General features: G+C 59.9%; 1 protein-coding gene across 1 annotated transcript in view; it reads left to right on the forward strand.

Moving 5' to 3' along the window:
* LOC100085132 (rab-like protein 6) overlaps window positions 1-22,550 on the forward strand; it is a 54,220-nt gene that overhangs the window by 14,405 nt on the left and 17,265 nt on the right. Inside the window, exons 4-8 of the mRNA XM_029054265.2 lie at window positions 5,633-5,685; window positions 7,918-8,009; window positions 9,860-10,000; window positions 14,274-14,379; window positions 18,203-18,306. Coding sequence (XP_028910098.1) covers window positions 5,633-5,685; window positions 7,918-8,009; window positions 9,860-10,000; window positions 14,274-14,379; window positions 18,203-18,306 — 496 coding nt within the window. The remainder of the gene's footprint in view (window positions 1-5,632; window positions 5,686-7,917; window positions 8,010-9,859; window positions 10,001-14,273; window positions 14,380-18,202; window positions 18,307-22,550) is intronic.

Consider the following 22,550-nt stretch of genomic DNA (forward strand, 5'->3'; position numbering starts at 1 on the left):
TGGAAAATACTTGCCGTTGTGCTCGCAGGATTCCCTTTAAGTGTGCTTTTGAGAAGTTCTTTTTGATCCTCTTTTCCCCCCAAAAATAAAAGCCGTCAGGGAGGCAGACGTCTATCCAGAGTGACGGTCTAGAAGTCTGACACCGGAAGCCGGAATAATTGATTTTCCTGCGCGTATTTCTGGGGTGTGATTCCGGAATATCTCGGGAGGCAATGGGGACCCCAACGAGTGGCCCCTGGCTCAGAAGAGGGCTTGGCTCTCTGCCTGGTTTTTTACGGTACGCCTTCTATGTGTCGAGCACTGTTCTAAACGCTGGGGTAGGTAGAAATGAGTTAGTTCGGCACGGTTCCCGTCCCGCACGGGGCTCACAGTCTTAAGTTCTTAAGAGAAGCAGCGTGGCTCGGTGGAAGGGGCCTGGGCTTCGGAGTCAGAGGTCGTGGGTTCAAATCCCGGCTCTGCCACCTGTCAGCCGTGTGACTGTGGGCAAGTCACTTAACTTCTCTGTGCCTCAGTTACTTCATCTGTAAAATGGGGATTAACCGTGAGCCTCACGTGGGACAACCTGATTACATGTATCTAGCCCAGCACTTAGAACAGTGCTCTGCACGTAGTAAGCGCTTAACAAATACCAACATAGAAGTTCTCGCAACGGGAGGAAATCGTTTCCGAGATTTCCGAGAAAGGGAACGTTAATACCGGTAACGGTATTTTTTTGCTTGTTATGTGTCAGAAAATGCACTGAGCGCTGGGGGTGGGTATTATCTTATTCATAAGATTATGTTAAGTAGTATTAATTACCTAAAGACAATTGGATTGGACACAGTCCCTTTCCCGCATAGGACTCCCAGTCTTAATCCCCATTTTACAGATGAGGTAACTGAGGCCCAGCGAAGCGAAGTGACTTGCCCAAGATCCCGCAGCGGCAGACGCGTGGCAGAGCCGGGTTGAAGCACCCGGGTCCTCTGGCTCCCGGGCACTAGCCACCGGGCCACGCCACAGAGGCCTGAGGTGAGGCGGGACCGTTGCCCGTTGACTCCAGCGACGACGGGGGCTTGGAGAGGGGTCACCGGGCCGCCTGCCTCTCCGAGGTCGCCCCCTCGTCTCGTGGCCCGATCCCGGTTTCCCCGGAAGCCGTAGCGCCCCGCGGGTCTACGTGGCCCCCCCGCCTCCCGGCAGGCGCGGCAGCAGGAAAGGAAGCCGACTGTCCGTTTTCGCACCTGAGATAATAATGATAATGCTGTTTTTCAAGCGCCGTAAAATGGAGATTAAGACCGAGAACCCCATGTGGGACGTGGACAGCGTCCCAGCTGGTTAGCTTGAATCTACTCCAGTGCTTAGAGCAGTGCTTGGCACACGGGAGGCGCTTAACAGATCCCATTTAAAAAGAGAAAGAAATCATTTCACACTTTGTCATTGGTTCTCTTGTCTCCGTGTCTCATTTCGTTATTGTTTTCTCTCACGTTCAGGCCAAAAATGCCTCCCGGGTGACACTCTGGGTGAGATTTCTCTTAGTCTTAGACCCTAGGCTTACAGTAGTGCAACTTTGAGTTCGCGTGCGCTGTGGTACCGCGTAAGATCCGGTGCTGGTTTTAATCCTCTTCTCCGGGACCTTACGTGGTAGGCGATCTTAACAGCTGCCCGCCGTCGTAAGACCTCACGCGAAACAGCGAGCGGCAGGTCGATCCGTGGTATTTACGGAGCGCCGACCGCCTGCGGGACCTCTCCCTTGAGCGCGAGGTGCCACCCCGAGTAGTGTAAAACACGCGCGTCCTCTTCCCTTCTTGCAAACGAAGAACACGTCCGATCACTCCGACGCCGTCCACGCTCGGGAGACCCACTCTGGGCAGCGCCGAAAACGCGGGGCCGCGCGTGGGTGTGTCTCGGATTTCTGGCAGCGCGGGATTTGAATCAGCTCGCCGGCGTGTGTGTTCGTGTTATCTTCCGGCCCGTTTTAATAGGGTTCGCGTGTGCGCGTGCGTACGCGTGATGAACTCCTTGCGGCCCCGCGTTTTAATCACCGTCCCCCCGGTGCGTGCTCACGACAGACTTCTTGCAGTGTGATATTGTAATTAGTACTGGGTGCGTATATGCCTTGGTGTGTGCCCGCGCACGTTTGTAAGGCGAGCTTCTCCCGCCTGCGTATGTTCGTGACAGGCTCCTTTCAGCACCGTATCTTAATTAGCCCTCGTGTGTGCGTGAGAGCGAGAAGACAAGCTCCTTGCAGCGCGGTATGGAAGTTATTACTCCGGGGGTGGGGACCGTTCACGCCAAATTCCTCGCAGCACAGTGTTTCGACGAGCACCCGGGTGTGTGTGTGCGCGCGCGTGGCAGATTTGTCGTCGCGCGGGATCGTAATTGCTGCCCGGAGGTTCAAGAACGCCAGGGTGGTCCCCACCTCCCAGCTCCTTGCCGAGGACAGTGATGGCTGGCTCCGACTTCTCCCTTTCCGATGAATGTTGTTCCGCAAGCCCTGCCAGCTGGCGACGCCGGTGCCCGCCTCCCTCCGCCCCCCTCCCCGCCAGGGTTTTTGTCTCAGGCTGCCGTAAGAGGCCCACCTTCGAGGTTCCGCGGCTGGCCGGCGGCGGCGAAGCCGTCCCTCTGCCTCCTGGGCCTTGGTCCGAAGGCTCACCCGGCGGCCGCCGCGGCTGCCCTGGGCCTCTCCGGGCCCCGTGGCGACGGGCTGAAGGAACGGCCCGGTCTTCACGTGGATTTAACCCGGCTTTTCTAGCCTTGACGTAATGACGATGATAATGACGGTATTTTTTAAGCTCTTACCGCGTTGCGGGCTCGGTACCCGTCGCCGGGGCGGCTGCTAGCCGATCGGGTCGGACACGGTCCCGGTCCCGCGTGGGGCTCGCGGTCTTGATCCCCATTTGACAGGTGACATGACTGAGGCGCAGAGGAAGCGATATGACTTGCAGACACGTGGCAGAGCCAGGATGAGAACCCATGGCCCTTTGATTTCCAGGCCCGGGCTGTATCCGCTACAGGGCCGGGCACCTAGTGAGCGCCCAACGGATACCATTTCCCAAATCTGAACGAACTTCATCGATCGATCGGTGGTATCGACTGAGCACTTACTCTGTGCAGAACGCTGTACTAAGCGCGCGGAGAGGGCGGGGCCGTCCCCCGCTCGCAACACGCTTGAACGTGTCTCTCGTCTAGTCCCGGTGCCGCCTCGAGTCAGAACAGCTCAAATGGGTCACTGTTAACCGGGGTGTTAGTTAATCGCTTCGTGTGAACCCTCCGCTGTACCGAGCGCTGGGGGAGATCCAAGACCGTCAGGTCGGACCCGGTCCCTGTCCCACGTGGGGATGGCGGTCCGTGGGAGGGAGGAAGATTGAATCCCCTTGTTACAGATGGGGAGACTGAGGCTCAAGGGGGTTTCCCCCCCTTTGAAGCCCTACTGAAAGCTCACCTCCTCCAGGAGGCCTGCCCAGACCGACCCCCCACTTCCCGCCCCGACTCCCTCCCTCGGCTCTACCCCCCTCCCCGCCTCACATCGCTTGTGTAAATATGTGGACGTATTTATTATTCTATTTCTTTTATTCGTGACGTGTATAGATCTGTCGTTCTATTTACAGCGAGGCTCTTGACGCCTGTCCACTGGTCTGGTCGGGTTGTCGGTCTCCCCGCCTTCTTGACCGTGAGCCCGTTGTCGCGTAGGGATTGTCTCTACCTGTTGCCAGATTGTACTTTCCAAGGGTTTAGCACAGTGCTCTGCGCCCAGTCAGGGCTCAGTAAATACGACTGAAGGAATGAATGAAGTGACTTGCCCGAGATCACACAGCAGAGCGGGAAGGAGCGTGGCCTGGCGGCGAGAGCCCGGGCCTGGGAGGCAGAGGACGGGGTTTCTAATCCCGGTTCCGCCCCGTGAGTGCTCTGGGCGGGTCATTTAATATCTCTGGACCTCAGTTACCTCATCTGTAAAATGGGGATGAAGACTGTGAGCCCCATCCTGCGTCCGACCGGACGACCTGGGATTTACCCCGGCGCTCAGTACTGTGGAGGGTACATAGTAAGCGGTGAACAAATCCCACAATAGTAATAATGATGAGGGTTGTCGTTATCGAGTGGGTATTTCCACCCCACTGTTGGCTGTTAGCGAGAACCGGAGCTTTTCCGTGGCGATAAACTCGAGCTCCAGAAGATTTCCCCAGAAAGCTCAGAGGGAAGCAGCCATAGGCGACGTCTGTTATGCCCCCAAGGTCCTAAATGCAGAGTAACTCAGTTATAAATTCCAATTCCTAGGGGTTCACCGGAGGATTGTTCGTCGGCGCTCGAGCCCCCTAAATCAGCCGGTTGATTGGTGGTATTTATTGAGTGCTTACTGAGTGCAAAGCCCTGTACTAAACACTTAGCAGCCCTGCCTCCCCCCTGCTGAAAAACGGGACTGACAGCCCGCCACGTTTATATTCATTCATCTGTATTTATTGAGCGCTTAGCACGCGCAGAGCCCCTACTCAGCGCTCGGGAGAGCAAAATACGACAGCGTAACAGTAAACAGACACGTTCCTTCCCCACAAAGAGCCAGAAACGACTTCGCCGAGGTCTTCCCAGTCCGGGGCTTTAGGTCAGTCAGACCCGATCCGGAGTCTTGCGCCTCGCGTCCTTCGGGTGTGCATCATTCAGTCGATCGATCGTATCTGTTGAGCGCTTACCGTGTGCAGAGCACTGTACTAAGCGTTTGGAAAGTACAGAACAGAAATAGAGAGAGACAATCCCTGCCCGCAACGGGCTCACAGTCTGGGGTCGGGGGAGACAGACATCAATACGAGTAAAGCAGGCATCGATATAAATAAATAGAATTAGGGTTAGAGGAATGTATACGTAAGTGCTGTGGGGGAGGGAGGAAGAGCAAGGGGAGCGAGTCGGGGTGACGTGGAAGGGGACGGGAGCCGAGGAAAAGTGGGGCTTAGTCCGGGAAGGCCTCTGGGAGGAGGCGCTCCTTCGGTAGGGCTCTGAAGGGGGGGGGGAGTCGCCGTCTGGCGGATTTGAAGGAGGGGGGCGTTCCGGGCCGGAGGTGGGACGTGGGCCAGGGGTCGGCGACGGGACAGGCGAGAAGGAGGCCCGGGGAGCGGGTTAGCGGCAGCGGAGGGGCGGAGTGTGCGGGCTGGGATGGAGGAGGAGAGGAGGGAGGCGAGGTGAGGGGGCAAGGGGATGGACGGCTTGGAAGACGATAGGAGTTTTTGTTCGACACGGAGGTGGACGGGCAACCACCGGAGATTTGGGAGGAGGGAGGTGACGCGTCCCGAACGTTTCCGTAGCGGGCGAATCGGCCGTCTTGCACGTCACAGATCCCGCCTCTCTGAGTCAACGCGGGGTGTTGCTGTTCAGGAGGAGCCAGGGCGGAAAGAAGCGGGGCAGCTCTCGTCTCCTCTCAGCCGGCCGCTTGCTCCAGTGGAGGTGGCCGTTGGCGCCCGAGGTGGGATTTGGGTTTCGGCGTGGCTTCCGCCGCCCTGCCGTGCAAATCCCCGAGGGACGGAGTCGTCGTACTCCCACCAGAGCGATCCGAGACCCCCGGGCCGGCGTCGTCTCCGGGAGACGGGAAGAGGGAGTCGGTGTCCGGGGGATGGACGTTCCCGTTGGAGATTCCACTCCGCCTCCTAACTGCTGTCTCTCTCTTTCGAAGGGAAATGCAAAAAACGAGGGGATGGTTTGAAACTGGAGAACGATCCGCAGGAGGTGAGCCCATTCTCATCAGCGGCGTCCACGGGGCGCCCACCCTTAGCGGGTCACTGGACCGAGGGCTCGGGAGAGTTCAGACGCTATCCCTGCCCTCGGAGAGCTGACGGCCGACTGGGGGCCGAGCTCCGGACAGCCCAGTCGGTCGACACGATCCCCGCTTCCGGTCCGGCGACGTTCCGGCGACCCCGATCGCTGGTCGGGTTCTCCCAAGGGTCTTTGAGGCTGACGGAACCATCGCCCTCCATTTAGCGTTCATTTGATGATGGCGGTGTCTGTTAAGCGCTTACTATGTCCCGAGCACTGTTCTAAGCGCCGGGTAGATTCCGGGTCATCAGGTTGTCCCACGTGGGGCTCACAAGCTTCATCCCCCTTTCCCTGAGGCCCGGAGAAGTGAAGTGACTTGCCCAAACTCACAGTTGATAAATGGGGGAGCCGGGATTAGAACCCACGACCTCTGCCTCCCAAGCCCGGGCTCTTTCCACTAAGCCACGCCGCTTCTCAATAACGATGGTGTCTGTAAAGCGCTTACTATGTGCCAAGCACCGTTCTAAGCGCTAAGGTAGATACGCGGTGATGAGGTTGTCCCCCGTGGGGCTCACAAGCTTCATCCCCATTTTCCAGACGAGGTCACTGAGGCATAGAAGTGACTTGCCCAAAGTCACACAGCTGACGAGGGGCGGAGCCGGGATTAGAACCCACGACTTCTGCCTCCCAAGCCCGGGCTCTTTCCACTAAGCCGCTTCTCTGCAGCATTAAAGTTGCGGGGGGATTACCAACCCGGTCCCCCTTTCCCTTCCCCGTATTCTCCTCCCCGCCGACTCGTGCCCGCCACGTACTTGTGATTTATTTGTTGCCCGGGCGCGATCGGGGAAGTGTGCGGTTCTCCCCCTTGGGCTGCCCAGCCTGGTGTTGCCGTGGGGAGATGGGGATAGAGTGGACGGGCTTCCCGGCACCCCGCCTTTGCCTCAGCTTACTCCCCCGGAGCCCGGCGCCGAGGGTGCCGCCGCAGGGTAGGATCGCGAAGGTCGGGCTGCGGGCAAAGGAAAGGGCAGGGGCGGAAACGGAAGACAAGCCACCGCACCAGCGGGAGGGGAGATCGAGCTCGGAGCCGGGCCGCCGACTCCCCGTCTCCCGGGGGAGAAGGCAAAAGTGTGGGGTCCACGTGGACCAAAGAAATACGTAGGGGGGCGGTTCGCCCTGCCAAAAGAGAGCTTGCCCCCCAGTTGGCCCGGCCAGCGGTCCCTGAAGCCAAGTGACCCATCAGGTTGGGTCAATATATTGGGTGGACGGGTGGGTCGTACGCGGGTGCGACCCCTAGATTAAGTAGCGGGAAGCAGCGAGGTCTAGTGAATAGAGCCCGGGCCCGGAAGTCGTACGGACCTGGGTTTTCCGCCGCCTGTCTGCTGGGTGACCTTGGGCGAGTCGCTTCGTTTCCCTGGGTCTCAGTACCCTCATCCGTGAAATGGGGATGAAGCCCGGGAGCCCCGTGTGGGACAGGGACCGCGTCCAACCTGTCACTCAGAACGGCGCCTGGCACACAGTCAGCGCCGAACAGATAGCACGCATCGAATAATGACTAGACCGAGGCCTCTAGCCACCCAAGAGCAAGAAGAGCAGGTTTCGATTCGGTCCAGCGCGAAGACCTCGGCCCCGGATGCGACGTAGAAGAGGTTTGGCGCGGGCTGCCTTCAAGCTGTCGCCCTCGAAGGGATGGAGGGGGCGCAAGCTAGGTTAGGCCGATGGTCGGGGTGTTGGTCATCCGTTCACTCGCTGGTATTTATCGAGCGCTGACCGTGCGCCATTCGTCAAGCCCCCGCCCAAGCAGTGGGGCGGAAGCAAGTTAATCGGCCCGGGCTTCCAAGCGGGACCGCCCCCCCCCCCCCCCCCCCAGGGAGGGAAATCTTCCTTCACCTTTATCCAGGGCCTCCCCGAGCCCCCGGAGTGGGTGATGATGAGAATGGTAATATCAAGGTCACGCGGCAGACGGGTGGCGGAGTGGGATTAGAACCCGTGACCGCCTGACTGCCGGGCCCGGGCTCCATCCACTAGAGAAACCCTTCAGCCGGCGTCTCCCTCCCGGCGAGCGGGGGGCGATGTTGGGGCGATGGGGAGGGGGAGCTGAGGGAAAGCGGGGGCCCTTTCGTCTCCCCTTCCCGGGTTCGGAGAAGTCCGCGGGTCCCGGAAGAAGGCTGACGCCCTCGGCCTCTCTCCCTTCCTTTCCGTTCCCAGGCCGAGTCGGAGCTGGCCCTGGACGCGGAGTTCTTGGACGTGTACAAGAACTGTAACGGAGTCGTGATGATGTTCGATATCACCAAGCAGTGGTAAGAGGTATTACGGGGCTCGGCGCACGGTGAGCGCACGATAAGTACGAGGCCGCCCCGCCCTGGCCCGTGAAGGCCTCGGCCCCGCTGCCCCGTCTCAGCCGGCCGAGGCCCCCCGGGGCATCTCTATCCCGGCCGGCGAAGCGGCGCGGCTCATGGAAAGAGGCCGGGCCCCGGAGTCAGAGGTCGGGGGTCTCCTCTTGGCTCCGCCGCCTGCCAGCTGCGTGACCTCGAGCGAGTCACTTCACTCCCCCGGCCCTCAGTTCCCTCCTCTGCAAAATGGGGGTTAGAGCGGTGAGCCCCATGTGGGACGGGGACTGTGTCCAACCCGGTCAGCTCCTCTCTGCCTCAGCGCCGAGGTACGGTGCCCGGCACATAGCAAGAGCTTAACGAAAGAAAGAATTAGAGCTATGTAAGCAACATTAATAAATTAAATAGAATAATAAGAGCGAAGCGACTTGCCCGAGGTCACACAGCAGACAAGTGGAGGAGCTGGGATTGGTCCTTCTGACTCCCAGGGCCGGGGTCTCCCCTCTAAGCCACGCTCCTTCTCCCAGCGGAAATGAAGTTTTGTAATTCTTGTGGTGGAAAGGGTTTCCGAGCGGGCCCGGGATCTGTGGGTGAAGGGCCCGGCGGGGCCCGGCGGAAAGAGCCCAGGCCCGGGAGCCGGAAGGCCGTGGGTTCTAATCCCGGCTCCACCGCTTGTCTGCTGTGCGACCTCGGGTAAGTCGCTTCTCCCCGCCAGTCTCCTCATCGGGAGATCGGGGATTAAATCCCACTCCCTCGACGTACGCCGGGAGCCCCACGTGGGACCGGGACCGCGTCCAACCTGAGTGTCTCGCATCTGCCCCGAAGCGTGGTACGGCGCTTCGCGCGGCGTAAGCGCTTAACCGAAAGCACCGTCATTATTAGCGTCGCCGCCGTCCGGAGCGGATTGGGGAAGAGATCTTGGGCTAATGTGGAATTCCCACCGTCTTCGCTGGAATGATAATCGATGATACTCGTGGCATCCGTTAAGCGTTTATCGCGTGCCAGGCTCCGTCCTGAACGCCGGGGTGGATCCAAGCAAACGGGGTCGGACGCCGTCCCTGTCCCACGTGGGGCTCGCGGTCTCAATCCCCGTTTTACGGATGAGGGAAGCCCGGGGAAGTGAAGCGACCTGCCCGCGGTCCCGCGGCGGCCGGGTGGGGGAACCGGGATCGGAACCCGTGACCTTCTGACTCCCGGGTCCGGGCTCCGTCCGCTACGTCGTGCTGCTTCTCAGCTAAACACCCCTAACCGAAAGGCAGATCTCTGATGCATCGAAAAGAATTTACTCCCGTTAGACCCCGGGCTCGTTATGGGCGGGGACGGGTCTTTGCCAGCTCTACTGGATTTTACCTCCCCAGGCGCTCAGTACGGCGCCCCGCACACAGCCGGCGCTCGGTAAATCCCTCCGGCTGTTTCTTCTTGATGGTCCCGACGAGTAGCCGTTAGCCAGTTAGGGTTTGGCTGGAAGAGTCGCCGGCTTCGGGCTTGCTTGCTTGCCCGTGCCCCCCCAAGTCGGGCCCGTCCCCACCCCCCCCGGGCCCGGGGGCTGGGCCGGAAGACCCCCCCCAAAAGTCGCCGTCGCTCAGGGAGACCCAGCGGACCTTAGGCTCCTGGCGACGGTGGCCTCGGGGGATGAAACGGCGGGAGGCGGACGTTAACAGGAAGAGAGAAATGACGGATCTGAACGTCAGGCGCCGGGGGCGGGGGGCGCCGCGAAGAGGAAAGGGGATCTTGTATCTAGCCCAACACTCAGCACGGGGTGTGGTACTCGCCAACCGCTCACCCCGGCCGGTACTGTCGTCTGCGCTTCTGTGTCCCAGGACGTTCAACTACATCCTGCGGGAGCTCCCCAAGGTGCCGACCCACGTCCCCGTCTGCGTGCTGGGCAACTACCGCGACATGGGCGAGCATCGCGTCATCCTGCCCGACGACGTGCGGGAATTCATCCACAACCTGAACAGGTAACGGCGCGCCGGTGGCCCGGTCCGGACGGCCCCGTGGCCGTCGCCCGAGGCGCGGCCCGGCGGGATGCCGGGGGGCCCCTAGATGCCGGCCTGCTCGCCGCCTCGCTCCGCCGCCGACCCCTCGCCCGCGTCTGGAACGCCCGCCCGCTCCATATGCGCCCCCACCTTCGAAGCCCGGTTAAAAGCTCGTCTCCTCCGAGAGGCCTTCCCCGACTCTCCCTCCTTTCCCCTACTCCCTCTCCCTTGCGGGCCACCGTGGCATTCCCACACTCTGAACGCTTGCCATTCATAAGCGCTTAGTACAGTTCTCTGCCCACAGTAAGCGCTCAATAAATACGACCGAAAGAGTGAACCTCCCCCTCAGCCCCACAGCACTCATTTACCGTAACGTCCGTCTCCCCGCCCTGAAGTCTGAGCGCCCTGCGGGCTCGGAGCCCGTCCGCAACTCTGCTGGATCGTGCTCTCCCAAGTGGATAGCGCGGCCCAGGAGCCGTAGGACCCGGGTTCTAATCCTGACCCCGCCAGTTGCCCTCTGCCTGACCTCGCGCAAGTCACTTCACTTCTGAGCCTCGGTTACCTCATCTGTAAAATGGGGGTGAAGACTCTAAGCCCCCTGTGGGACAGGGTCTGGGCCCGACCCGACCCCCCCCCCCCCCCAACCTCTTAGTACGGTGCCTGACCCGTAGTAAGCGTTCGATAATTCCCACCGCCGTTATCATCATGAGAGTAACGCGGACTGCAGATCGCTCTGCTTTCAGGGGGGAGGCACGGTTCTCCTTGCGAGACGAACGGGCCTCTCCCCCAGCTGCCTCATATCTGTAAAGTCCCGGAGAAGCCACCCTTTCGGTGCTCCTTTTCTCTCTCCTCTCGGGTCCCGTCCGGGTCTCCGTTGCCCGACAGGAGCCGGGGCCGCCCCGTCTCGGGGGGCAGCGGGCTCGGGAAGCCCGGCCTCGCCCACCCTGACCGGATTTTGTCACCGGGAGACACCATCTGGTCTCCTGCCGGAATCAGTTTGTCACCTCTAAATTATCTTAACGTCGGACTCCCCGCTCCCGCCAGTCTACCTGTTCTAGTGTGTTCTCCCGAGGGTTTGGTCCAGTGCTCTGCCCCCGGGGAGCCCCCGATGAATTCCACGGATGAAGAAGTCGGTGTTCTCTTTCTAGACCCCAACGCCCCTTAACACTTATCAGATCCCGCCTGCCTCTGATCGTAATGATGACGATATTTTTGAAGCCCCGACGACGTGCCGAGCGGTACGAAGGGCGGGGTCAGGTGCGAGAGAATCAGGTTGGACACGGTCCCCGTCCCACCTGGGGCTCAGTGTACGAGGGAGGGAGAACAGGTATCGATACCCCGTCTTCCGGGTGAGGAGACGGGCACGGAGAGGTGAAGTGACTCGCCCGAGGCCTCGCAGCGGGCACGACTCGGGGCCAGGATCAGAACCCAGATCCTTCGATCCCCGGGCCGGGCTCTTTCCTCCGACATCACAGAGGCGGCCCCGGAGAGAAGCAGCACGGCGTAGCGGCTGGAGCCCGGGCCCGGGAGTCGGAAGGTCTTGGGTTCTAATCCCGTCTCTCCCACTTGTTTGCTGGGTGACCTCGGGCAAGTCCCTCCTCTGCGCCTCAGTTCCCTCATCTGTAGAATGGGGATTGACCCCGAGCCCCACGTGGACCGTGTCCGACTGCATTTGCTTGTATCCTCCTCGGCGCTTAGTACGGTGTCTGGCACATAGGAGGCGCTTACGCAGCGCCGTCATCCGCATCTCCGAACCTCTGGCCTCGCGTTTCCAGCAGCCTGCTCCTGGCCCTTGGGTTCCCGTATCCCGGGTCTCGGGTGACTGCCAAGGGTCTGGCGTCGATGTCCTCTTCGGGCCCTCCGAATCGGCGGGAGAGCCGCTGCCGTCGAACTCGTCGGTCAACGGGCGGGCGTTCCTCGAGCACCCGCCGCGTGCCCACCGCCGTCTTGGGCGCTTGGGAGAGCCCAGTGCAGGAGAGTTGGACAGAATCCCTGCATTCCAGGAGCTCCACGGGAAGACGGACATTCAAATCAGTTTCAGGCAGAGGAAACGGGAGAGGATAAGGATGCGGACGCGGGTGCCGAGGGCCGGTGGGTGGGGTGGATATCAAGCGTTCAAGGTGGGGGCCGATCCAAGTGGCACAGAGGGGATGCGGGAGGGAAGGCCGAGAGGGGAGAGGAGGACGTAGTCAGAAGAGGCCTCTTGGAGAAGGTGGGATTCGAGGCGAATCGGATCGTCGGCTGTGAAGCCGGAGGGAGGATGGCCGGCGCTTAGAGCGCTGCCTGGCAGATAGTAAGCGCCTAACAGATGCCATTGTTATTTTGGCGTAGCGGATAGAGCACGGGCCCGGGAGTCAGAAGGTTCTAATCCCGGCTCTGCCACCTGCCTGCCCGGTGGCCCCGGGCGAGTCACCGCGCTTCTCCGGCCCTCGGTTCCCTGGAGAAACGGGGATTGGACTTGAGTCCCCCGTGGCACAGGGACCGTGTCCAGCCCGATCCGCTCGTACCCACCCCGGCGCTCGGTACGGCGCCCGGCACAGAGTAAGCGCTTAACGGAGAGCAGAGTTATTATGGGGGCGAGGGGTGGGTGGCGGGACCGACAAGATCGGGGCGCGGCGAGAAGGTTGGCGTGGTAAAAGAGGCAGAGCCGGCAATTCTGGGTTCCTTCCCCGGCCCCCCCTTAGGTCAGCGGTCGGGCAGCCTGCTTGTAGGACACCTGACTCTGGCCCTCTTTAACGATGATAATATTTGTTAAGCGCTTACTGTGTGCCGGCGCTTACTGTTCTAAGCGCTGGGGGAGATACAGGGTCATCAGCTGGTCCCACGTGGGGCTCACAGTCTTCATCCCCATTTTCCACACGAGGGAACTGGGGCCCAGAGAAGTGACCTGCCCAGAGTCACACAGCTGACAAGTGGCAGAGCCGGGATGAGAACCCGCGACCTCCGACTTCCAAACCGGGGCCCTTGCCGCTGAGCCACGCTGTTCCCGCTCCTCAGCCCTGCCAGGCTACGGGGGGAAAACAGGCAGAGAAAGACCGTCGCGGGAGGAGGAGGGGGAAATAGGGGAGAGCTGGAGTTGAACCTGAGGGAAAAGGAAGATCGGAAGAGATGGGGAGACAGAAGAGCGAGAACAGGAGGCCCCTTTTCCTAGCTTCAACCGTCTAGGATCTCCGTAACCGCTTGGGTCCCGAGGACGTCACCGGCACTTTGGTCTGCGTTTTGGTCCGTGCGCCTCCCGGGCCTCCTCGAGGTCCGGAAACCTCGCGTTGCCCGGGCCCCGCTCCCGGAGCGCCTGGTACCCGCTGTTATCCGACTCTCCCGACTCCCGGAGCCCCCGTTATCCCAGGGGCCTGGGAGGCCCCAAGGATCGAGTCGGGTTTCAGGAGAAATTCAGGTCAGAGATGAGCGTCGTTCTCGTCTGTGTCGCTGGCCTCAACTCAGCCTCCCCGTTTTCAGGGCGACAGGGAGCTTGGCTTATTCTCTCTCGCGCGCTCTCTTCTTTTTTTTTTTTTTTTCTGATGTCCGGTTGCGGTTAACAGCCATAAATTTAGTAACTCCGGGGAAGGGAAGCCATACAGAAGCAACACGGGCTTGCGGGTCAGAAGGTCACGGGTTCTAATCCCGGCTCCGCCACTTGTCTGCTCCGTGACCTTGGGCAAGTCGCTTCACTTCTCTGGGCCTCAGTTGCCTCGTCTGGAAAGCGGGGATTGAGACTGTGAGCCCCATGTGGGATAGGAACCGTGTTCAGCCTGATCTCCTTCTACCTACCCCGTGGCTTAGAACAGCGCTGTGGCACCTAGTAAGGGCTTAACCAATACTGTTATTAATAACTAATGATGATTACGGTACGTGTTAATACCTGTTACTGTTAATGCTCCTTCCTAAAGGTCCTTTTGGCACCCCGGTTCTCTCGGGACGGGGGCGGGCGGAGGAGGGGGCGGGGGTCCCTGGATCCGCCGTGAACCTGACACAGCGGAGACCGTTCTCCAGCTCCCCCGGGCCTTGTGCAAAGAGGCATTCGCTAATCACACTCGCCTCAGAAGGAACGAACCGGACCGTTAGCCTGCCCCGGGGGCTCCACTCTCAGTCTGCCCGCCCCGGGCCCGAAGTATTGGCCAAGTAGAGAAGAAGACCAGCCTCTTCTACAGGCCTTCCGGGGTTCCCTTCCTCTGCCCGGGGTCTTGGGGAAGTCTTCAGCCTCTTTCTACCCATCTTTTTCACGAATATATATGTATATATCGTTTTGAATTAACAGGCCTCCCGGTTCCTCTTACTTTCGCTATGCTGAGTCTTCCATGAAGAACAGTTTTGGCTTAAAATACCTGCATAAATTCTTCAATATCCCATTCTTGCAACTCCAGGTAAGCCTCCTGGGGCGAATCGGGGTGGGGGTCCCGTGGAGGGGCTTAGGCCCACGGATCGAAAATTAGCCCTCCACCAGGGTTGTGCTTGTTCCCCGAGTTTTCCTGCGGGTGGGAATTTGGTTGCTAATAATAATAGCGATGATTGATATGATCGGGATTGCTTTAGTTGACCAGACCCCTTAGTTTAAAGCTCAGTGGGAGGGCCCGCTTCAGTGGAATTTAGGAAACAGGGCCCTGGGAGGTGACGTAGCCAAAGCCATCTTATCGGTACAGACACGTCCCCGTCCACGGGGAGGTTTGCGAGAAACCGAATCTTCGGACGAGGTCCCGTTCCCCTCCCGCCTCTTTTCCTTCCCCTCCCTCCTCCCCTCACCCTCCACCGCCTTCCGCCCCCAGATAATAATTATGGTATTCGGCGCTTACTATTTGCCAAGCACTGTTCTAAGCTCTGGGGTAGATACAGGGTCGTCAGGTTGTCCCACGTGGGGCTCGCGGTCTTCATCCCCATTTTACAGATGAGAGGCCCAGAGAAGTGAAGTGGTTTGCCCAAGGTCACGCACCAGTTGTGAGCTGGTCTTTTTCTTTTTTTTTTTTTTTTTTTATTTAACCCCCAAGACGGTCTCCCCCGCAGAGCGTTTAGAAATGCCTCTGCGGAGCGGCGCGGTTGTCACCGGCCCAGCTCGCCCGGCTAGGAGTTAACGATGGTACTTATTAAGCGCTCACTCTGTGCTAGACAGTGGGTGGGGTGAGCTTGGTCGAGGGCAGGGAAGGGGTCTGCCAACTCTGCTGAAACGTCCTCTCCCAAGCGCCTCGTAAGCGCTCAGGAAATATCACCGATCTAGAGGCCCTCGCCCGCAAGGGATTCGCAGTCTAAATGGGGTTAGCCCCAGGACGATAAGAGTGAGGTAATAACGATAATGATGTTGGTTATTTGTTAAGCGCTTACTATGTGCCGAGCGCTCCTCTAAGCGCTGGGGTAGATACGGGGTCATCAGGGCGTCCCATGGGAGGCTCCCAGTCTTCATCCCCGTTTTCCAGATGAGGTCACTGAGGCACAGAGAAGTGAGGTGACTTGCCCACGGTCACACAGCTGACAGGTGGCAGAGCGGGATTCGAGTGGAATAGGCACCCTACTAGTAATCCTATTTAGTAGGCGCTGGGGCAGAATACGCAAGTGGGAATTAAACCCCGTTCCTGTCCCTCAGAGGGGCTCACCATAAATCGCAGATTCAGCGGTTCCGGATCACGTCGTTTTAAGTAGCTACGGTCGGCCGTAGGAGCCGAAGAACAGCCTTTTCAGCCGTTGATTCATTCAGTAGTATTTATTGAGCGCTTACTACGTGCGGAGCACTGTACTGAGCGCTCGGAACGTACAGTTCAGCAACAGATAGAGACGGTCCCTGCCCACTGACGGGCTCACAGTCAAAACGGGGGAGACGCACAACAGAGCAAGTAAAGGGGCATCACTAGCATCAGTCCAAATACGTAGAATCACGGATTTATGCACGTCATTAATAAAATATAGTTATAAACATGTAGATCTATACACACGTGCTGTGGGGAGGGGAGGGGGGTAGAGCAGAGGGAGCGGGTCGGGGCGTTGGGGAGGGGGAGAAGAGGAAAAAGGGAGGGCTTAGTCCGGGAAGGCCTCCTGGAGGAGGCGAGGTGGAGGAGTAGAGCCGTGAAAGGGGGAAGAGAGCTAGTTCGGCGGACGAGAGGAAGGAGGTCGTTCCAGGTCAGCGGTAGGACGTGGGCCGGGGGTCGACGGAGGGACGGGCGAGGACGAGGCCCGGCGAGGAGGCGAGCGGCACCGGAGGAGCGGAGGGTGCGGGCTGAGCCGGGGAAGGAGAGGAGGGAGGCGAGGTAGGATGGGGCAAGGGGATGGACGGCTTGGAAGCCAAGAGTGAGTAGTTTTCGCTTCATGCGACGGTCGACGGGCAACCACCGGAGGTTTTCGGGGGGGGGGGGGGGTGACACGCCCAGAGCGTGTCCGCAGGAAGACGATCCGGGCAGCGGAGTGAAGTAAAGACCGAAGCGGGGAGAGACGGGAGGTTGGGAGGTCCGAAGAGAGGCCGCCGGAGTCATCCCGTCAGGATCGGATGACTGACGAGGTAGCGGTTTGGACGGAGGGGAAAGGGCGGAGCTTGGCCATGTCGCGAAGGTGAGGCCGGCAGGGGTCGGTGACGGATTGGATGTGTGGGGTGGATGACGCACTGGGAGCACTTAAGTACCGTACTCATCAATTATTCGGTTCAAAAGGAGTGATCCAGGACGGAAAGTTCTCTCTCCACCTTCTCCCTTCAGTTACCTCATCTGTAGAACGGGGATTAAGCCCGTGAGCCCCACGGGGAGCGACCCGATTACCTTGTATCTCCCCCCGGCGCTTAGAACGGTGCTTGGCACATAGTAAGCGCTTAACGAACACCATCGTTATTATTAAATACCGTTGAATGAGTGAACGAACGAATGAGAGAGCGCAGTCAAGGAAGACACCGTGGTTGCGGGCTGGCGAGACGGGAAGGACGGTGGGGCCGTCCACAGTGACGGGAAAGTCAGGGAGAGGACGGGGTTTGGGAGGGGAGATGAGGAGCTCCGTTGAGTTTTAGGTGGCGGGCGGACATCCAGGCGGGGACGTCCCGGAGGCGGGAGGAGATACGAGCCCGGAGGGAGGGAGAGAAAGCAGGGGAGGAGATGTAGATTCGGGGGGCATCCGCGTAGGGATGATGGTTGAAGCCGTGGGAGCCGGTGAGTTCACCGGGGGAGCGAGTGCAGATGGAGAACGGAAGGGGACCGAGAACTGACCCTTGAGGAACCCTTACAGTTAGGGATGGGAGGGGGAGGAGGAGCCCGCGAAAGAGACCGAGAATGAAGGGCCAGAGGTAAGAGGAGAACCGGGAGAGGACGGAGTCCGTGAAGCCGAGGCGAGGTAGAGTGGAGGAGAAGGGGATGGTCGACGGTGTCACGGGCGGCCGAGAGGTGGAGGAGGATGGGGACAGAGTAGGAGCCGTTGGATTTGGCGAGAGGGAGGTCACTGGTGACCTTTGAGAGGGCGGTTTCCCTGGAGGGGACGGAATTAGCAGACCCATTAGAGACCTGGTGTGGCCTAGTGGATAGAGCCCGGGCTCGGGAGTCACGGGACGTCGCGTCTAATCCCGGCCCTGCAGGTTGTCTGGTGTGTGACCTAGGGCAAGCCACTTCATTTCTCCGGCCCCAGTTACCTCGTCTGAAAATGGGGATCGAGACCGTGAGCCCCACGTGGGACGGCACCATTACCTTGTGTCTACCCCAGCGCTTAGAACGGTGCTTGGCACATAGCGCTTCGCGGACACCGTCCTCATAATTATTTACTGATTCGTACCCCGGCGAGAGCCCTGACCGAGAATAGCCTCGCTCTCCTCCCCCGGAAATTGGGGGTTCGGTGCCTCTTCTCTCCCCGTCTTAGTCCGCGAGCCCCACGGGGGACGGGAACTGGGGCCGACCTGACGACCTCCTCTCTCCCCCTCCGCTTAGTACGGTGCTCGGCCCGGTGCCCGGCGCTGAACGGTACAGTGGCCAGCGCTGAACGGATATCTTTTACGATCGTCGTTCTCACCGTTATGAAGTAAGGAGGCGTCCTCTGTGTTACCCGATCCACAGTCACCCTACCCCGGCTTTCCAGAACCCGGCTCTGTTACCGCTCGCGTTCAGCTGGTGCTTATTAATCCGTCAGGCTGAGGGAGATGACGCCGGGGCCCGACAGAGAGGCGAGGCAGCTCTGGTTTCAGGGACCCCTCCCCTTCCCCCCCGGCTTGGGTCTCCGTTTCGATTTCCTCTTCCTCAGAGAGAGACCCTCCTCCGGCAGCTGGAAACGAACCAGTTGGACATCGACGCCACGCTGGAAGAGCTTTCGGTGCAGCAGGAAACCGAGGACCAGAATTACGAAATGTACGTCAGCCGCCCTCCCGTTGGCCGCCGTTGGCCGGGGGAGGCTCTTCGGCCTCCGCTGACATCCGCGGCCCCTTCCCCGCCCTCCCCCGGCCGCCAAGGGCAGCCCCCCGCGGACTCACCGTCCCGACGACCCACGCCCGGGGTGGTCTCGGCCCCTGGGCGGAAGGTTTGCGCCCAGCGTCTGGCACGGTGCCCGGCACGTAGCGGCGCTCAACGAATGCCGCGGTTGTTATTATTGCTCCACGGCCTTCGCCGCCCGTGGGTCCGTTCGGTCGTTTCTGTCGAGCGTTTAGCGCGGGCAGAAAACACCGTACCGAGCCCTCGGGAGAGGAGGCCGGGGCCGGTTCGCTCCCGACAGGGGTCGGGATTAGCCCCTGCCGCAATGGGCCGGGAAAGGCACCGACACTTCTCAGGGCTTCGTCCGTTCGGTCGGTCGTATTTATTGAGCGCTTACTGGGTGCAGGGCACCGTGCTGAGCGCTTGGAAAGTACGATTCGGCAATAGAGAGAGACGGACTTGGGAGTCGGAAGGACCCGGGTTCTGATCCCGGATCCGCCGCTTATCTGTTCTGTGTGACCTTGAGCAAGTCACTGCACTTGTCCGGGCCTCGGTTCCCTCGTCTGTCAAATGGGGATCAAGACTGAGCCCCAGGTGGGACGGGGACTGTGTCCGAGCTGACTAGCTTATATCCACCCCAGCGTTTAGTACAGTGTGTGGCACATCGTAACATATGTATTATCCATATCTATATATATATATAAACAAATACCATTTTGTGTACAGACATAAAATGGTATTTGTTAAGCGCATACGATGTACCAGGCACTCTACTGATCGCTAGGATGGGGACAGGCCAGTCGGGTCGGACGCAGTCCCCGCCCCACGTGGGGCTCAGAGTCTCAATCGCCATTTTCCAGACGAGGGAACCGAGGCCCGGAGAAGCGAGGTGACCTGCCCGGGGCCACGCAGCGGACGAGCGGAGGAGCCGGGATTAGAACCCCCGACCTTCTGACTCCCAGGCCCGGGCTCTGTCCACTGTGCCGTGCCGCTGCGTGTTCGTTAAGCGCTTACTACGTCCATTTCACGTTCATCGAGTGCTTACTGTGTGCAGAGAGACGATCCCTGCCCGCAACGGGCTCCCGGTCTAGAAGGACGGGAACGGGGGGGGGGGGGGGCCTCCGTGCCGCAGTACCAATCTCCTTGATTCGGGGAGACCGGTGGGTTCCGGGCGAGGGAGGAGGAAGGAGGTGCCCTGAAGATGCCATCGTGGCTGCCGTTTGTCGGGACGGGTTCCCTTGGCACCGTGTCCTGCCTCTCAGAGAGGCAGCGTGTCTCAGCGGAAAGAGCCCGGGCTTGGGAGCCCGAGGTTGTGGGTTCTAATCCCGGCTCCGCCCCTTGTCCGGGCAAGTCACGTGGCTTCTCTGGGCCTCATCTGTAGAAAGGGGGATTAAGAAGCGGGGACCCGTTAAGCTCTGTTTGCTGTGGGCGCGTACACAACCGCTTCCTCTGAATCATACGCGTGCACGGCCGCTTCGCGTTCCACGTGTTTGCGTGATAATAATAATAATAATAATAATAATAATGTTGGTATTTGTTAAGCGCTCACTATGTGCCGAGCACTGTTCTAAGCGCCGGGGTAGACACAGGGGAATCGGGTCGTCCCACGTGGGGCTCACAGTCTTAATCCCCATTTTACAGATGAGGGAACTGAGGCACAGAGAAGTTAAGTGACTCGCCCACGGTCACACAGCCGACAAGTGGCAGAGCTGGGATTCGAACTCATGGGCCCTGACTCCAAAAGCCCGGGCTCTTTCCACCGAGCTGCGTACAACTCCCTCCTCTGCCCCGTGCTTTCACACAGCTGCAGGCTCCCGGATGTCTCTCCCTGCACGCACGTGCACACGGCCGCCACTCATGAACACCCCCGTGTCCTCCCCTGCCGGGTACGTGTCATAGAAGCAGCGGGGCTTAACGGAAAGAGCCCGGGTTTGGGAGCCAGAGGACGTGGGTTCCAATCCCGGCCCCGCCTCTTGTCCGCTGCGGGACCTTGGTCGAGTCGCTTCACTTCTCTGCGCCTCAGTCGCCTCGGCTGGAAAACGGGGATGAAGCCCGCGAGCCCCACGGGGGGACAACCTGGCTACCTTGTATCTACCCCAGGGCTTAGAACGGCGCTCGGCACGTAGCGAGCGCTTAACGAATACCGTGATTATCAAGCGCGTAACCGTTTCTTTCTCCGCCACGGGGCTGCGCGCGACGATTTCGCCCTGTGCTTCCCGAAATCACGCCAACTTGGACGGGAACCCGTGTGTACTAGAGAGAACATTCCCTTCAGCCTTCCTCTGGGTTGGGTCCAGAATGTTTAAGAAAAACACATCTCAGCGGAGCTCTCTAGGTGAGAAACAGAAACCGTCAGCCCAGGCCGACGCGGAGAGCCGAAGAACGCGTCGCAGTGAATCCTCCACATCCCACGCCTTTCCTTCGAATCGAAAGCGTTGTAGAGTGAGCGCCCGAGCGGCTCTGCAGAGTTGGGTAAATCAAGCCGCGTTACAAGCAGTGAGCGCTTAACGAATACCACATTTTTTTTTATTATTATAAGTGCTCCGGGACGAATAAAAGGTGGTGCAGAAGGGAGCGGGAGAGGAGGAGGTGAGGGTTCAGCGGGGAAGGCCCCCCGGGAGGGGAGGGGATTTTAGGGAGGTCCGTTATTTTTGCCAGAGAGCCCCGTGGTGGCCGAAGGAATCGGTTGCCTCCTCGCGGTGTCGGGACGACTTGGGCTTTTGAATGCTATTTATCTGTAAAGACTGCAAACATGGAGGCATTTGATGTAATGGCTGCGTTTGAGTTTAAATTGTAAGGTTAGGGTTGTCAAATACCTCCCCAACCCCCAAGTACCCTGGGGAGAAGCAGCGTGGCCCAGTGAAAAGAGCCCGGGCCTGGGAGTCCGAGGTCCCGGGTTCTAATCCCGGCCCCGCCACCGGTCTGCCGCGTGACCTTGGGCGAGGCGTTAGCTTCTCTGTGCCTCCGTTACCTCACCTGGGGAAAATGGGGATTAAATTCCGAATCCCTTCCCACCTAGACCGGGCGCCCCATGTGGGACGGGGACCGTATCCAAACCGGTAACCTCGTATCTACCCCAGCGCTTAGGAGAGTGCCTGGCACATAAGCAAAAAATGCCATAATCGTCCCCAGCTCCCGGGTTCGGCTGGGGACACGGACTCGTCCCGGATGAAGGGACCGTGGCGGTCGGCGGCGGCATTGAGCGGTCGGTATGGGCGGGCACCGTATCACGTGCTCGGGAGAGTTCAGTCCGGTAGTCGGCAGATCCGGCTGCCCGCAACGAACTTACCCTCTACGGGTGAAGATGTTCTAAGTGAAATTACGATGTGCGCAGAAGTCTTTCGGGCTGAAGGAAGAGTGGGTCCTCATGCGAGGGTGAGGCAGGGGGGAATGGGAGAGGAGGAAATGAGAGCTTGGGAGAAGCTTCTTGGATATTATAATAATGACAACTATGGAACCCGTTAAGTACTTACTGGGTGCCGAGCCCCGTGTCCGGTACTGGGGTAGTTAAAAGATAATCAGGTTGGACCCAGCCCCCGTCCCACATGGGGCCGGGGGAGGGCGAACAGGGATTGAATCCCCATTTCACATATGAGGTAAAGGATGCCCAGAGAAGTGAAGTGACTCGCCCGAGGTCCCCGAGCAGGCACCTGGCCGAGCTGAGATTAGAACCCGGGTCCCGACTCCTTCCCCTAGGCCCCGGTGACGTTCTGAGGGATCTCCAGAGAGCGGGGCGCGGCCTGCTCCACGCAGGCCCCGGGGGCGAGTGACACCCTCGGGCTTCGTTAAGAAATAGGGGGCGGAAGGCCAGAGGGAGGCTGTCCTCTCCCGGAGGCCGCGCTGCTGCTCGGCTTCCTCCCTTGGCTCTTCTGCTCTTCTCTCCCAGGACCGGTTCTGGTTCCCGGGGAATTTGAAGCGAACGCCTCCGGTTCTTCAGTCGCGGCATCGCCGTGCCACTCGGCCGTTCTCTACGCCGCAGTCCGACTTCCTCCTCCCTTCCTTACTGCCCGTTCCCCGGGGCGGCCCAGATAGCGCGTGCTCTGAGGCGTCCGCCAAAGGTCCCCGCGGGGGTTCGGTCCTCTGGTCTGAGCGACCTCTCACCGCACCGACGGCGCTCCCTGGGAATGCGACTCTTTCCCAGAGTGACCCCTCGGAGGGGTGAAATTGCGGCGACTTCCACCTGA

The sequence above is a fragment of the Ornithorhynchus anatinus genome, chromosome X4 (assembly GCF_004115215.2).
Source record: "Ornithorhynchus anatinus isolate Pmale09 chromosome X4, mOrnAna1.pri.v4, whole genome shotgun sequence".
In the NCBI taxonomy this organism is placed as follows: Eukaryota; Metazoa; Chordata; class Mammalia; order Monotremata; family Ornithorhynchidae; genus Ornithorhynchus; species Ornithorhynchus anatinus.